The sequence below is a fragment of the Melospiza georgiana genome, chromosome Z (assembly GCF_028018845.1).
Source record: "Melospiza georgiana isolate bMelGeo1 chromosome Z, bMelGeo1.pri, whole genome shotgun sequence".
NCBI classification, from domain to species: Eukaryota; Metazoa; Chordata; class Aves; order Passeriformes; family Passerellidae; genus Melospiza; species Melospiza georgiana.
Genome location: NC_080465.1, coordinates 38,604,331 through 38,620,382, shown reverse-complemented (window position 1 = coordinate 38,620,382; position 16,052 = coordinate 38,604,331). Strand labels below are relative to the sequence as shown.

General features: G+C 40.9%; 2 protein-coding genes across 3 annotated transcripts in view; one reads left to right on the top strand and one right to left on the bottom strand.

The window, feature by feature from the left end:
- Window positions 1-2,052: 2,052 nt before the first annotated feature.
- On the bottom strand, window positions 2,053-12,609 carry AK3 (adenylate kinase 3). Of its 2 annotated transcripts, none has more exons than XM_058044153.1 (5): window positions 12,396-12,609; window positions 8,153-8,272; window positions 5,116-5,288; window positions 3,328-3,446; window positions 2,053-2,401 (listed from the first exon to the last, which is right to left on the bottom strand). In XM_058044153.1, exons 1-5 carry the CDS (start codon window positions 12,541-12,543, stop codon window positions 2,278-2,280), a joined length of 684 nt encoding a protein of 227 aa, XP_057900136.1. In that variant the 5' UTR covers window positions 12,544-12,609; the 3' UTR covers window positions 2,053-2,277. The 2 variants fall into 2 exon arrangements, with proteins under 2 accessions (XP_057900136.1, XP_057900138.1); XM_058044155.1 differs by lacking the exon at window positions 2,053-2,401 and adding an exon at window positions 4,304-4,419 and having other exon boundaries at window positions 3,327-3,446.
- Window positions 12,610-15,260: 2,651 nt separating this feature from the next.
- The window catches only part of RCL1 (RNA terminal phosphate cyclase like 1), a 40,301-nt gene continuing 39,509 nt past the window's right edge, over window positions 15,261-16,052 (top strand). Inside the window, exon 1 of the mRNA XM_058044377.1 lies at window positions 15,261-15,438. The gene's annotated coding sequence lies outside the window, so the exon portion shown is untranslated. The remainder of the gene's footprint in view (window positions 15,439-16,052) is intronic.

Here is a 16,052-nt window from a genome sequence, read left to right as displayed (position 1 = left end):
TATAGCTGGGTGGGGTTTGCCCTCTTCTCTCAGGTAAGAAGTAATAGGACAAGAGGAAATGGCCTCCAGCTGTGCCCAGGGCAGTTCAGGTTGGACATCAGGAGGACTTCCTTCACTGAAAGGTTTGCCAAGCATTAAAATGGAAGTGTTGGAGTCACCATCCTTGGGAGTCTTTGAGAAATGATTGGACATGGCACCTAGTGCTGTGAGTTATTTGGCAGGGTGGTGATGGTTAGAGGTTGAACTCAATGATTTAGGATTTTTTTTCCAAGTTTAAGTATTATGTGATTTGGGAAATAGATTCCAGTAATTTTCAGTTTTGCCTACGGCCAAGTCTGCAGAATATAGCAGAGTGTTAGTACCAATGCAATAGCAAATACACTCATAAAAGTAGCTTTCCATATGACTTCTGTTCTCTAGCCTTCTTTTGCAAACAGACTATAGAGCAAGGAGCAGTTCTGTCCCACATGCAAATTTGAGACAAAAAATACAAATTTCTACTGCATCTGGTTAAACTTGGCAAATCCTCCAGGAAAGGGTAAGCAAATACTGCCTCCTCCTTAATAATTAGTTAAATATTAAAGGAAACTTAAAGGAAAACAAGTAACTTCAGGTTGTTTTTTAAATGAATGTTGTATGCAAGGGTAGTAAGGGCAATATAGCACAGTGACTTGCTACCCTTAGCAGTGGATCTAACCTGTTACACAGTAGAAGTTATTTCTTAAGTTTCCAAGGGGGTAAAACTGGATGCTGCAGAAATAAATGTCAAATAATGAGATTTCCTCCCCCTCCTCCTTCTGGTTCACTGAAGTTTATGTATGCTGATGAAAAAAAATTGACTTTTTAATTGAAATTAAAATGTAAGAATACTAGCAGCAGGTATTTCCTCAAGAGGACAGTCCAAGTGGTCAATCTTCTTGGCAAGCTTTATTTAAATGAAAGGAAAACTGATTGTACTGGTAGCTGCTGTTTATGTTGTTAATTTATAGTCGGGGGAAAACTTCACAAATTCTACAATGGCTATCTCTTTTTAGACTGAAATATGTCTGAATATTTATAATGCTAAAACTCGATGTGCAGATGCAGTCCAAGGTATGTCAGCACTCCAGCTCTGTAGCTGTTTACAGTCACTGCTAAAGGAGATTGGAATCTGCATTATTAGGACACAGCTACTTCAGACATTACCTAGACCATTTGTTCCTCAGATTTTGCTGACTCCTGAAACTTCCACTCTGATGAGCATTAAAAAAGGGCTGGGAGGAGTCACTGAAAAATAGCAGTGTCTGCAGTCCCTGGACTGTTAAGAACTGTGGACTGTTGAAGTTTGTATTTCCAGTTATGTAGTGAATTAACACAAGAGCTGGTCAGAGACAAGAACCACATGAAAACCAGTCCAGTTGCTACAATAAAAATTGCTACAGTAATGTGCCAAAGTTAGTATTTTGACCACTGGAAATCATGTCACTGGCATCAGTGAGCACTTGTTTTCAAAGATAGTACAAAAGGCATTCAGTGGTCAACATCATATAGCTAGCTAGTTACAGGTTTACCAGATTACACAATCCCTTCGGTATCTTTTTACTGATGAAGTCTTGCAGGGTCACACAAAATCAGAGGCTTTACCAAATGTGTTACACATCATTGAAACTCCCATTTTCTGCAAAATAGTTGCTCTGAGGGCAAAAATAGAAACATAATACTTGCTTAGATAATTTGCCCTGGTACAAGTGTAATTTATGGTGAGCAAAATCAAGTCACATCTGTGTAAGCAAACACGAAGCTAACCTTTCCATAAGATCAGTTTCCATACACAGGAGCTCTGGTCTGAAATGACTCTTTGTAGACCAGTCGTCATTGTTCTTCACAGCTTCTGGCTAGCTCCAGCTAGGCACATCTTCAAGGAATGTGCTTGCATGTTCTTGTCATTGCTTTATTTACTGATTGAGTAAATCAGTCAATGTGCTTTCTAATTAAGATGTATTCTGAAATGTGTTTCCTTCATCAATAATATTGCAAATGTGTTTGCCAAATTAGAGACACAAGAGTACTGGCTTTTGTTAAGGACAGTTACTGTATTTTTGAAATTAGGTATATTTAATATAAAAAAATACAGCATTGAAGTGGTAACCACAGGCAACAAAATTTAGTGTAAGTTAAGGACAGCATTGGACTTAAATTATTGATGAGTCTGGTAGACTACTTGGACAAATCCTTGATTGCAGAATCTCATGTAATTGGGAGTGAGCTATGACAGATAAGCAGAAGTTTGACCCATTTTCACCTGGGGTTGGTGGCATCTTTCTGGCTCACATCTGGCAACTTGGTTTGAAGGAAAGCATAGATATGTGGCCAGATCTTATTGGTTTCTGTTCCAGAAAATGATTTCAATAACCCTTTTTTCCTAAGGAAGAAAAAGAAGAAAGCATTACAGATGTCAAATTGTTTAATTGTTCCAAAATCTCCACCTCACTTGATGATTACCCTGGCGGGAGTGTGAAAATACGCATGTGATGTAACACCAGAAAAGCTGTAGCATTGGAAATGCAGGCTGGACATTGATTTCTGCTCAACAGTCCTGGAAGAATACAATGAAGGGTGGTGAATATGGAAATACAAAAGGACAACCATTGATGTTGTCAGAGTCTGATTTCTTTGTCTAGGCAAGGTAAGACTACAGCTCTACATGGTGACCTGCTACAAATCTATATATCAGCAGTATGATGCTTGCAGCTTTACGTTAGGAGAAACATTGTGTATAATTTTGATTCTTAAAAGAACTAGTAATTTATTTCCACTCCACAATGCAAAAAATTCTGAATTAGCTACTTATTCCTAAAGAGTCTTGTTAGCTGTGTCTAGTCACAGTCCTGTTCTTAGAACAGCCACATTTAAATCCTCACTCACAGTTTCTCTATTTGACCCCTTGCACTTATTAGCAGTGTTCTACTTATACATCCAGAAAACAAAATATTGTAAATTCTTGCAAAAGTAGGAACTGTCTGTTACTTCACCCACCAGAGCTGTTGTTGCTCATAGCAGTACTATGGAGGTATTGAGAAATGCATAGCATTCTTTATGAAGCTAAATGTGGCTGGCTGCAGTGACAGGTTATTTTACCACACAGGTTCCAGGAGGTCTCATGCAGCCCTGGAAAATCATACTCATTCTGCTGGGTTGATTTCTGACTGAGTTCATGAAAGCTACACAGCTACTCACACCACACTCACTGTTGTGGTATAATATATTCTGTAGCAGAGAGATCTGCTCATCACTATGCTGATGCACAGTAATATTTTGGAATGTGGAAGAACAGATTTTACTACTCACCGATAATATTCTAGGACAGGTTTTGTTTGTGCATCATAAGCCTGGAGCCTCTTGCTGACAGTCTCTGGCTTGTCATCATCACGCTGAACAAGGGGCTCGCCAGTAATGTCATCAATGCCCTAATCATGGTTAAAAGCAAATACCAGAGTATACTTTTTACTTCTCTTTAAGCATGCTTTATGTAATTTTCTATTGAAATTATGATCAATTTCCACTTAATCAGGATGTAGATTTCTGCTTATAAAGAGAGGATGCTGCATGTGTTCTTGTCTGGAATGTTAAGTTGTTGACTTTCCAGTAAAACAGTCTGTCAGTTAAAAATGTTTTTTCAGTATTGCCAATGAATATTAGATCATAATAACTTGACTAATTTGACTAATTTGTCCTCTGGAACATTCACAGAACGTGGGAAATATGAAGACAAAACCTTCACGTACAAGAGAAAACAATACTGTTGGTAATTCATTCCTGTATAACAAGAAATAAGAGACCAATTGGACCTTCATTTGACAATACTAAAATGGGCAAAGGAGTTAATCGCTCTTTGATTTTAAGTTGCAAGATGGAAGAGTTATTATTTAACAGCAGCTGTACAAAAAATTGGCATGAGAGTCAGTTGAAGCTTTCCCTACAGAGGTAGGGACCTAATGTGTGAATGTTCCTACTAAGTAAGCAAGCATTTTGCAGGTTTATTAAGATAATAGAGACAACTGCATTTCACCTGTTTAGCTCTATTCCATGTTTTCAATTTAAGTATTGCAGTCCACTGTGTTGTGGTAAGTCTGCTAATTAGTGAAAGGTAAGACAGATCCTAAACAGCAAAACTCTGGCAGCTGAAGCCTACTCTGGTAAGTCTGAGAATTCTCTGTTCCATCTTGCCTGTGCTTTTCTGCAATTGAAAATAACCATGACTTTAAGCACCTTGTTTTAAACAAAACAAAGGCAATATTTTCAGTTGCTCACTTCCAGTGCTTACCTGGTATTTCAAGCTGGCCTCTTTTCCTGCAACACTGAAATTCGAAAGCTCCAGGGCCTGCTGTATATCTGATGTAAATTAATAGAGCTTTCAAGTGAAATGTGATGCCACAACAGCTAAGTTATTTAGAGTTAAGGATAAAATACAGTTTTAGCTGAGTTGCACTAAAGCAAATTGTTCTTGAAAAAATTTAAGGTAACAATGTACAGTCTTTATCTTCAATCTTCTCTTTAGGACATCTCAAGTCATAAAAATCTGTTAAAAATTAATCTGTTGAAAAGCTCCCCTGACTTGAAAGTTTCTAGATCCAGTTTTGCAATACTGCAGCTCTTCCCTTGAAAATACCCATCTTGGTTAAATATAAACACAGGGAAAGCATTAAATGGATTCCTCTGACTGGTTTCCTATATATAAAGCATTACTCCTCTGGAGAAAGGAAAAGAAATCTACATTTTGGACTGTACAGGCTGCAAACAGGCTAAGACCATGCCCAGATCCTGTGCCAGTGCACAAGGCAGACAGTATTCCAGATCAGTGAACAGCTTTAACAAGTACTTACAAAACATCATGGTGTTCTGCTCTGCAGGGGACAAAAAACATTGTCCAACACCTTGAGGTTCTGCCAGGTCACTAACATACCCTCAATACCAGCAGGGTGTTAACAGAAAGATTTTGCACTCCCAAGAAATGACATGAGCCATTTTGTTCTGAGCTGCTGTGTTTTGAAACACATTATGCAAACAATATTTTACTGCAGCTAGCAAACACAATGCAGTACTTATTTAGTGCCATCAGCAATGCATATTGCTTACCTGCACTTTGGGAGGACTGAATTCAAGATTGTAAACTCTGCCACTGGCAGGGTGGATCCAGCGTGCTGTAAGCCGACACTTAATGGTCTCAAATGGCACATCTAGGTCAATCACAGTGTCTATGTGACATTCTTTATCGAGCGCTTCTGCCTGAGCAAGTGTTCTGGGGAAACCTTTTTAAAGGAAACAACTTCATAAAATTCTGAAAGCAGAGTTATAGCAAAAATTACCTGGATTGAGTCATTAAAGAAAATAATTGTTACAGGGCAAAAAAAACCAAAAAGCATTGTCATGTTCTATAAAGATGGAAGAGACATTAGATTTTCCAATATCTTTCAGTGTGTCATGGCATGTTAACTTTTTAAATGCCTCCAAGCTTTTATTTCTTCATTTCAGCTAATAATCTTCCCAAGAGTGCAAAAAATAAGTGCAAAAAGACCCTGTATTTATATATACACCATATACCACTACACTGAATAAAAGCACTATATACACATTTGGAATAATAAAACATTCAGTGAAGAGTTTCCCTCAGAACCACCTAGAAACATTTGTGATATATCTTACTTTCAGAGCTGTGTAAGTCTGGCTTAAGGTAGTGGTCATTACAAACCTGTTTTACTCAGTTGCAGTAAGCCGAATATATTTACCAGAGGCAGTACAGGATTTAGAAGGTTTGTGAAAGTTTTAGTATATCAAACTGCCCTCAGATATGATAACTGTGAGAACACTCAGGCTGATCAGAAATCTATCTCTTCACTTCAAAGGTGCTGCATTTTTCCCCATGAACTCTGTGGCTCCCTATTCTATGCCTTAAACTATTAGGTAATCTAGTGGAACTTAAGATGGGTGCAGTGGGAACAAAGAACAAGACAGGCAACATCTCCACAAAGAATTTGAAATTAAGTATTGAGCAAAGACTTCAGTGGTCAAAGATACTGCAGAACATGCTATTGTGTCCTATACTCACTGGAACAGTTCCTCTCCTCAAAAAGCTCTAGAATAGTCTCATTTTCTTCAGTAGCTTCTAATTTGCATCATACTGTACAAGTAAACTTCTTCGTAAAGGCAAGCACCGATAGACACAAACTTAAGAAACTCTTGCATAGTGTTGATCTGTCCATTGCATGAGTAAGGAAAAACATTACAAAAAGACAGAGTTTATTAACTCAGACCAAGTCCTTGCTTGTGTATTAAGTCTTTTGCACCTGGCTTGCATCACAGTCATGAGCTGCCCTCATTCTATTTCTCACACATTCACATTATTGCATGAAAGTGCTTCTAAATGGTAAGAGCAGAGGAACAGCCAGGTCTTCAACACTGATGTTGAACACTGTTCAAGAACTGCTGTTCTTTCTTGCTATTAGCAGCCACCATGTTTCTAAGTATTGCAGCTGGAAATTTGATTTTGCTCTGGACTGAGTAATGAGAAAATTCCTCAACAAATTGAAGTGCTTTTAGGAAAGTATTTCATTGAAATTGAACTGACATTTTCTACATAGTATTCTCTCTCTACAGAAAAAGATCTGCAAGAGGTGAGGAATTACAAAGATTCCAGGAACACAGAGAAAAGTGCTCTAGATTATACAGCATGTAAATCTAAATGGATTATACCCACAGACACATATGACTCAGACTGCTACATCTGCTATGACTCCAGAAGCCACCAACCTGTTGTAAGGCAGTAAATGGGTGTTTGGCTAAGTGAACATGCAAGCGGTTCAGCAGCTCTAGTTTGAGCTAACTGACCTCATCTGTTTGTTCTGCATTGCAGTTACCAAACTTAAGATTATGGGTTAACATTTCAAGAGAACAGTGTTGTTCTTGTGAAGCCCATTACGGCAGAGCTATCCCTAGAGTAATTTACTGCGTCTCATTACAAATGCTGATGCAGACAAACTTTCTGCTGCATAAGTTTAAAGGCAGGAGCACATTAACATGCAGTAGAAATTGATTTATTCTCTTATGGTCTTGACACAATCCTCCTGCTGAGAGCTGCCAGCGGGCACAGTTACTACTACTATACTGCTATACTGTTACACATCCAGATCCACAAGACTGGAACTGTGCGTACATGGGACCTGAAACTAAAGGAAAAAAAACCAATATCTGCCATTCTCTGCTTTATGGTGTAGGTTTCATTGTACTGTTCACTGTGGGAATAAAGGCTTTCTCTCAGGAAGGAGCCCAGCTGTGACTAAAGCCATGAGAACATATCACTGTATGTAGGAGCAACTATATAAATATAACTATAATAAAGCACTCAGGGACAGAGGCCACTGCGGATTTTTCATTCCCTCTAAATAGAAAGCCACACCAATAACTTTTTTATCTACTGAGGCAGGTTGTGACTAGAGTCTGAAAGAACACGTATCCAGCCCAGACACTATTTATGTGCTGGGCATCCAAATGTATTCCCAGGGGCTGGAATAACAAGAGCCATCCAGCTCATGAGACAACAGCAAATGCATTTTCTCTAGCAAGAGTGCTGAAGCAATGAGCTTACACTGCAGAACTGCAAAACAGTTCATTCTGGAGAACAGAACCAAACAGCAAATGAAGGAGACCTCTTAGGGCAATTGAGCAATAGTTTTGATTACACTCCACACTGCTGCAGTACTTTTCCATACTTACCTTGTTACTGCATCACATTCCTGCCTTGCTGTTTAGATAATTCCAAGGCCTCATCCTTCAAAAGTTTTCCATTCCCCAAGGACTTTAATAAGAAAATACTTTAAAAAAGAAACTTCTCAATGCCTATTTTAATGGGGAAATACCATATGAATTATCATAAAAAATACCAGAATTGCCAGTTTTGAAATTTTTCTGTACTGTTGAACTACCCTTTTTAACATGAGTTAAATATCCCTGTAATGTTCTGAGGGCAGGGTACCTCCAAAGCATTTGTCAAAGAAACTGGGGCAGACTATCTGCTGAAAGTTTCACAACAAGCTGGCTAGCAGCCACCAAAGCAGTCCCAAGTTTTCCAGAGCAGATTTTCTCTCCATATATAGTGATATCCAACATGATAACTTACCATCCAATAGCCAGTTGTACTGGTCTAAACCTTTGATCTCATTCAGCATTAGTTGTGTCATGATGTGATCTGGAATAAGCTGCCCTCGGTCAATGTAGGACTTGGCAAGGATTCCCACTTCTGCAAAAGTAAAAGTTGGATTACACTATCTCTGACCTCCAGCAAATGAGAAAAAGCTACAAGCCTGCAAAAACTTTGTTTTGATCGGGTGACAGAGAAAAGTTGTAAACAAGATAGACAGCATGCTTACCAAAATTAAAAAATATCAAGATGATCAACTAGGATCTGACCATACAAATACATATCAGATTAATTAGATCCACCTGTAGGGCAAAACACACACCCTCTGAGTAAATTTACTAGTATGTATTTGAAATATGAAGTTCTAAAAACTAAAGTGTGGAGAGGCCGTTAACCAATAGTCTTCAAAATAAAAAATAGAAAGGAAACAAGTTTATTAAGATATGAGCCCTCAGACTTCCTGAAAAAAAAGTTTATTTTCTTAGCTTAGTGGCCAGTTATTAACTTACACTTAGGCTTCATTACAAACATAAATGCCTTTGACAGTATGCAGTGGGACATGCTTGCCAGATATGTATTTTTATGATTACTAGAGTGGCAAGAGGGTGTTTATAGATAGTATACACTATTTATGGGAGTATACAGACACTAGTATTTTCCCATGGAACTGACTAACATTTAGTACCAGTCATTTATCCCACTGGCTCACTAAAATCCCATCCACGCATTGTTGTTCCAGCTATCACACTATGCTCCTACATGGCAGGCAGTAGCATGCTGTAGTTCACCCAAATCATGCATATAGCCAGGAAGAAACTCAGTTGCCTGGGTTGTGTCCTAGGCACAAAGTTGCCATATCTTTAATTTATAAAGCAATTACCCAATTCTGTTACATAACCCAGAATTGCAGCTAGACTGGTTTTATTGTGGGTCTGCAGAAGCCTTTACTTGCAACCAGTTAAGGTCTAGTTACAGAAAACTAAAGAGAGAATGAGATGGATGGAGATACCCAGGCAGATATGACCACTTTCAGCAGAAAGCCAGACCCATCACTCAGTGGATGAAATGTACAACAGGACAGAGGCCCTTCTTCAGGTGAGGCAACTGAAAAGCAGTACATACCCCAAATAATGCAAATAGGATTTGCATTTGGTGATGAGAAAAAAAAAAAATAAAAGAACAATTTTCCCTTCCTGGCTGTTCACATCTGTAGTCAGGCTTTGAAAAGTACAAAGACCATTTAGAAATAGGCACTGTGCACCTTGTCCAGACTTCAAAACGTGCTCACTATATGGAAAAGAGTCAGACTGTGGTGCCTGAGTCCTCCAGCACATCACAAACTGGAAAGAAGATGACTGTCTGTCTGTGTACAAAGTGTCTCTTCCCTACCTCCCTTCTTCGTATCTTTTTTTATTATTCTGGTGTGCTTTGAACCATGTACCCTGAAAAAGTGGGTTAAGAGAAGGAATAAATCATGTCTGGATAGTTTAATGTGTACTTGATGCTTGGCTCTGCTACTGATTTATGTTGCAGCATTGCTCTAGCCACAAGAATCTAAAAATATTTGCAAGACAAGGTTCACAGGGAGCAATTCTAACTTACTTTAGAAAGATTCATGAGTTTTTGGGCCCAGAAATGTTTAGAATATGGCAAGCCATTATTAGACCAACAGAGCTTGAAAAACACTGCCTTTTGCTTCCCTTTACAGAAATCAGATAATTTAGAAAGTCGCTATTACGGAGGGGAAAAAATAGGCAGAACCATACCCAAATAGTCATCTATATGCACTAGCTCAGAGCAGGTTCCCCCTCCCCACTCCTGCTATTGGGAGTGGGATTTCATGGGGTTCTGTAGGTTTTATTTGGTTTAGGGTTTTTTACAGGTTGGATCTGAAACCATAAAGGCATGGCAATCTTCAGAATTACAGGTAACACAGGTTTCTTTTCTTTGTAGGTGATGACAGGTATCCATGTTCCATGGCTTTACAAAGGATCAGCAGGTTCTAACCACATTACAGCAGTCAAGCTCTAGCCATAACCAGACAATAATTACCTTAGCATTAGAGAAGTGGTCACAGACTCTCCACTGTCCAAAAGAACATGATAATAACTGCAGAATGATAAGAACACTCATCTTCAACAGGACTTTTCAACAATGTCCATTTTCACAAGACAGCAAATAGAAAATTAGCACCATAAAACTGCTATTAGCTATATCTAATTTTCCAAGGGCTTTAACTGCCCATCTTAGTGTAACTCCTTTCCCAAAGAACTGGAAATTGCAGGACTCTTCTGTTGTTGTCAAAACTCATGGATCTTTGCCTTGACTGCATTTGTCTAGGCTGTCTGAGTTGACTCTCAGTTGGTCTCCTATTTTCAGTGTACTACCTAGTCCTCCTACCTCATACTTCATGTCAACCCTCTGGAACCATTTCTGAAACTAGTGACTGACTTTCAATGAAATTGCAATAGAGTTTCATCTAGGTTTACTAGTGAATGATAAACTCTGTAGCAGATTCTGGTAAATTCTGCTATAGCTAATTTAGAGCAAACTTCACCTCTTAAGCTGTCCGCTGACTTCTTTCCTTATATTCTGGTTTTTAATGTCTCTGCTAAACTTCCATTTCACATGTTTGCTCTCCTTCCTCTGTCCAACCCACCTAGAATTCTTTGCATAATCACTTCTCTGCATCACTTCAGGCTCCCAGCTCAATTCAAGCAATATGATATTTCCACCTGGAATTTCCTCTTCTCGCACAACCTTTATCATGATTCTGGTGCTCTGTGGTCTTGCACAAAACCAAAAGTATTCAGTAAACATTTTCAACCTCAAAACACTTGGTAAAATAACATTTCCTTTGTTTTCTTGGAATGGCTACCCACCACATCTTCCACTGAAAGTTCATAACAGAACAGTTTTGTGACCCTCTGTAAATAAAAATATATGATAGAAACCAAATAGAAATAGCATGAATATAATCAGGTCTGTCTACACAGGTGTACTCCTCACAAATTCTTAACTTACAGTATCTACAATATCAACTACAGTAAAGTCAGTCATTGTACTGAAGTCATTATCCTTACTGAGTAAATAAAGTTTGTGTGAAGACATGGGAATCACATCACAGCTGCTTCACCTTCAAACATGCTTATGAGTATTCCAAAACTGAGACTGCCAGTTACCTTGGCATAATACTGCAGTGATACTTACACAAGTGAATGGAATATTCTACAGCTTGAAGTTGTACAGCCTGAGATGGTTCTTACAAGGCTTTTCACCCCACCATATAGAAAAGCAGATGTGGAAGTCAGGAGGGAACCTTCCATATTGCAAAAATCCACCAGAGAGAGGGACTGTGGTATCTCAGCTGAGGCCAGAGGCCAAGCTAGACCTATTCAGCAAGAGTAATTAGTATATTTATCTCGTATAAGCATCACTGTATGTAAACACAGACCTTGCTGAAACCTAATCATGATACGAACTCATAAGACAATAATAATTTTAAAAGCTATGCAGTTTGAAAATTTTGCACATTGTTTTTGTTTTTGTTTTTTTTTTGAAAGCATCACTATGTTATGCCTGCCAGATCAGGACTAGGCATAATTTTGGAATAGGTGTTAACAATTCCAGGTACCCCTACTTCAAATGAACATACAAAAAAAGTCTGATTGCCCAAACCCCCTCCTCTGGACCTGCCTGTTAAAAGATGTGAATATTTTTCTCTTTTAAGATGCTTCCAGCTGGAGAAACCATGAGAAGCTATCAGAACTATTAGAAACATGTACAAAAACCACTGAGTGCTTACTAAAAGCACCCAAGACAACGAAGCAATGAGGTGAAACAAAACAACGAAAACAGGACAACCCCGTCCACTTTCATGAAGAGGCTGGCAAGTGTCAGCGTGTGGAGAACCCAGGGCTGCCGATATGAGGCCCACTTCGGTGGCCTCTGGCCTCCAGAAGAGCTGTGTGAAGTCACCCCACCTCCGCCTGCGCGGCGGGCACACGGATGTGGGGAGCAGCAAACCCCATTAGGGAAGCGCCCTCCCTCCTCGGAGGGGAAGGGCAGGAATGCGTGTTGGGAGCGTGTGTCCCTTCCCGGAGCGGAGCTGTGTCACGCCGAGCTCCCGCGGCGCTGCGAGGGGACGGTTCCGGCGGGACGGGGACAGGAGGAGGGGTCGTCGCCGCCGCGCACACATCCCCACCCGCGTCCCCGCGCCCACCTGTCTTCTTCTGCATGTTGTCCCTCAGCAGGTCGCCGCTGGAGAGGTGCTTCACGCCGAAGTGCTTGATAATCCGAGCGGAGATGGTGCCTTTCCCGGAGCCCGGCGGCCCCATGATGACGGCGCGCAGCAGCGGCCGCACCACCATGCTGTCCCGCTGTCCCCGCTGCTCCGGCCGCGGGCGCGCAGGGGCGCGGCAGGATCGCGGCGGGATCGCGGCAGGATCGCGGCGGGAGCGCCGCCTTCCCGGGGAGCGCCGCCTTCCCGAGGAGAGCCGCCTCGCCCCGCCGGCCGGCCCGGCCCGGTCCTCCCTGGGAACGGCGGCGGCAGTTTCTCCGGCTGTCAATCAGGGGCAGGAAGGAAAGATCCTTTACGTAAGTGCACGGGGGGAGGGAGAGATAAATTCATAACGATAATAAAAAGATAAATGAAGAAAATTGAATCTTAGAGTGTCGCATCAGGCCGCATTTAGGCATCACTGTTCAACAGGCCATGACCAGCTTCCCCGCACCCCTCAGCCCAGCAGGCCCATTTTGGCTGCTCCCTAAGCCGTCAGCTCCTGCCCTCCCTCAGATACAGAGAATCAAAGAGTCGTTTGGTTTGGAAAAGACCTTAAGGGTCACCGAGCCCAACAAGTAATCCAGCTTTGCTAGTCCATCCCTAAACCATGCCCCAAACTGACACAAGCTCACCTTTTAAGTATCCCCAGAAATGGTGACTCCACCACTTCCCAAACTGAACTAGGACGTGGCTCCTTACCTGGCTGTCACCTAATGACTGCTTGGCTGCTGGCACTGTCACTGCACTGCCCAGGTGCCCTGAGGCTGTGGTTGACTTTGCTGTGCTCCCTCACCCCCATGCAGCAGCCCTGCCCTTGCTGATCTCTCACAAATAAGCTCCCACTGTCTAGCAGCAGGCAGCTGTGTTTTAACGACCTGGGCCTGAGTTTTGTTTGTGACACTTGAATGTGAACAACTGCAGGTTGTCCTTGTTCTGAGTAGTGTTCTTCCAAACACCAAGATGTCCTTTCCCACAGAAACGATTTGGTGATCCTCAGCTACATCAGAACACAATATTTTGGCCAAAACATTAGATTGTCCCATTTCCTGAGTATTCACAGTCATGTCCACAGCAGGAGAAGTGGGTCTTTCTGCTAGAGGTTCTGGAGATGCTGATGGATCTCAATCACAGTCCCAGAAAGGTCACAATGGAAAAGTGAGCAGAAAGCAGAGCTAGGGTCAAAATATCAATTAAATTCAACTTCCTGGTTTAAAACATTGTTTCATTTCAATAGTTTTACACTGAATCAACTAAAGCCATAAGAAAATATTCAAATGACTGTTTGGTATTTTGAAACAGTAAAGAGATAAGAATATAGCCCCCAAACTCCCCAGTCAATAAAATTAATTGCCTTAACAATTAAGTAGGAAGGCACTGGCTTAGCTCATAGAGCTTACTCTGAGCACAAGTCTCATTACCCTGAGAAATGAGAACCTTCAAAAATGAACATGATAGTATCTCTATTCCAGATTGTACTAGGACACCAAGAGTTAAACATTTGGGGCTTTAGTAGTGTTCCCAGGGCAACATATCAGTCTGCCAAAGCACCACAGCCTTAAACAAAATTTGGCAGCAAAGGCCCATTAAATGTTAGAAGCCAAACAGTACATTTTAAGCTCCACACTTCAGAGACTTCTGAATGGCAGAAGTCCACAAAATGTGTTGCTTAATCTTCCTAAAGCAAATATATGGGAAAATGGAAGGTATTGTATGAAATATATATCCAGCAAATAACTAGACTTGTCAGAGAGATCATTAAATCTAATCTCCAATGCCACTATGCATAAAAAGCAGCAATAATTTATCTGCCTGATAAAAAGGAAGCCTGAGGTTCTGCCTCTCTACAGGCCTATTGAGCAGCTCAGAAATCCAGACAGGAATGCTAAGACAATCACTTTGTTAAAGAATATTTAGAACTTCTCTGAACTTCATAACAGATTCATGAGGAAGGGGTGGAAAAGAATAGAAAGGCACTTCTCCCACACACACAGGTTCTTACTAACCTATGGCCTTTACAGAACTGAAGTGGGTACTTAGATTACAGAAAATAGGTAGTAAAAGAAATTATTGTTCCCATTTCCTTGGCTATCTTTCCTGAAGTCCAAACCTCACTCTAGTAGTTTTGTGAGTAGTTGTGATATACTGAGAAGTGGAAAAGGAAATAATGGAAGAAATGGGGTCAATGGTTCACTAGTTTGTATACAAGTCTTTATACAGCTATTCGGTATTTACAGACATGCAAGTGTTTTTTGGCAGCCTCATTATGATGTTTGGAAAATGACATTTCATCATCTTCATTCAGAGTTAATTATTCACATCTTAACAGAGTAGTCAATGTTTATGTAACACAACTTGCACTATATTCTGATTAATTTTTTTCACACATTTAATGTACTGGTATAAATTAAAAACTTAACTCTTGCTTAGTGAGTATAGAAGTAACCCTCATGGTGACTGACCAGTAATCAAAATCTTATTTCAAACAAATCCAAATGTTCTTACTAATAAATAATCTTTCATATTACTCAGCATTTTTTCAAACATAAGAGATGTTTTGAAGAGGCTTTTTAGGCCTTAAACCATCAGGAGAGTTTCTGTCAGGTATGCTCCTTGGAGATCTGAGTCCTTTCTTCTGAGTTTGATACAGAATTCTTTTAGTACTGTTGGGTAACTACTTCCCAAGTGTACTTTGTATCAAAATAAAGTGGTTCGTTCCATGAGGAAGGAGTCATAGTACCCTAGCTGTCCGGACACGGTACTACAACATGGTCTCCCACATAATTTCTGTGCCTCATTTGGTGGAGAGGTGGACAATTTGATGGGCGTAAGTCCAGCTGGAATAGAAGTGTAGTGCTTAGTGTTTTGTACCCTACCAAAAGTTGTTGATGATCATGTTTTTCCAGGGCCTGTCCTGGCGCCTTGTTTTGTCTAGTGTCTGTGAATAACTCTGGAAGAAGAGAGAGAGCGCGCGCTTGTTAGTTTCGTGAGTAACGCCAAACCATGGCCTGAGCACATGGGCTTAGGGGCAGGAGGTGGAGCTCAGCAACAACAGACGGGGAAAGGGGCCAAGCAGGACACTGACAAAATTCAGCAAGAGCAGGTACAGAGTCCTGCATCCAGGGCACTGCTTCCAACAGTGCAGGCTGGGGACTGACCAGCAAGGAAGAAACTCTGCTGGAGAAGACTGGGGAGAACTGGCCTACAGCCAGCTAAGCACCATCCAGCATGTGGACACTAACATCCTGAGCCATATTAACAGGAGGGTAGCCACTACATCAGGGAAAACACTTATCCCTTTGTATTAGGCACTTCCTGGCCCACATCTGTGTGTTGTGGCCAGTACTGGGCCCTCCAGCACAAACCAGGCATTGATCAGTTGGGGCAGGCTTAGCAGAGAGTGACCAAGATGATCAGGGGATAGAGAAGAGACACTGCCACAGACAGATGGAACCACGTTTGTTCAAACTGGAGACAAGAAAGGTTCAGGAGTACCTACAGCAGCCTTCTAGCACCCATGAGAATGTTACTGAGAAGGCAGAGCCAGGCTGCTTACCAAGATGAGTGGCAGGACTCAGTAAGTCAGGCAGTGGAATTTAA

Coding starts and splice junctions, on each gene's coding strand:
- AK3 (XM_058044153.1), bottom strand. CDS start 12,543: ATGGTGGTGCGGCCGCTGCTGCGCGCCGTCATCATGGGGCCGCCGGGC. Junction 3,447..5,115: donor TCAGTCCTCCCAAAGTGCAG/GTAAGCAATATG, acceptor AACCATGATTAG/GGCATTGATGACATTACTGG. Junction 2,402..3,327: donor CCTGTCCTAGAATATTATCG/GTGAGTAGTAAA, acceptor TTTCTTCCTTAG/GAAAAAAGGGTTATTGAAAT.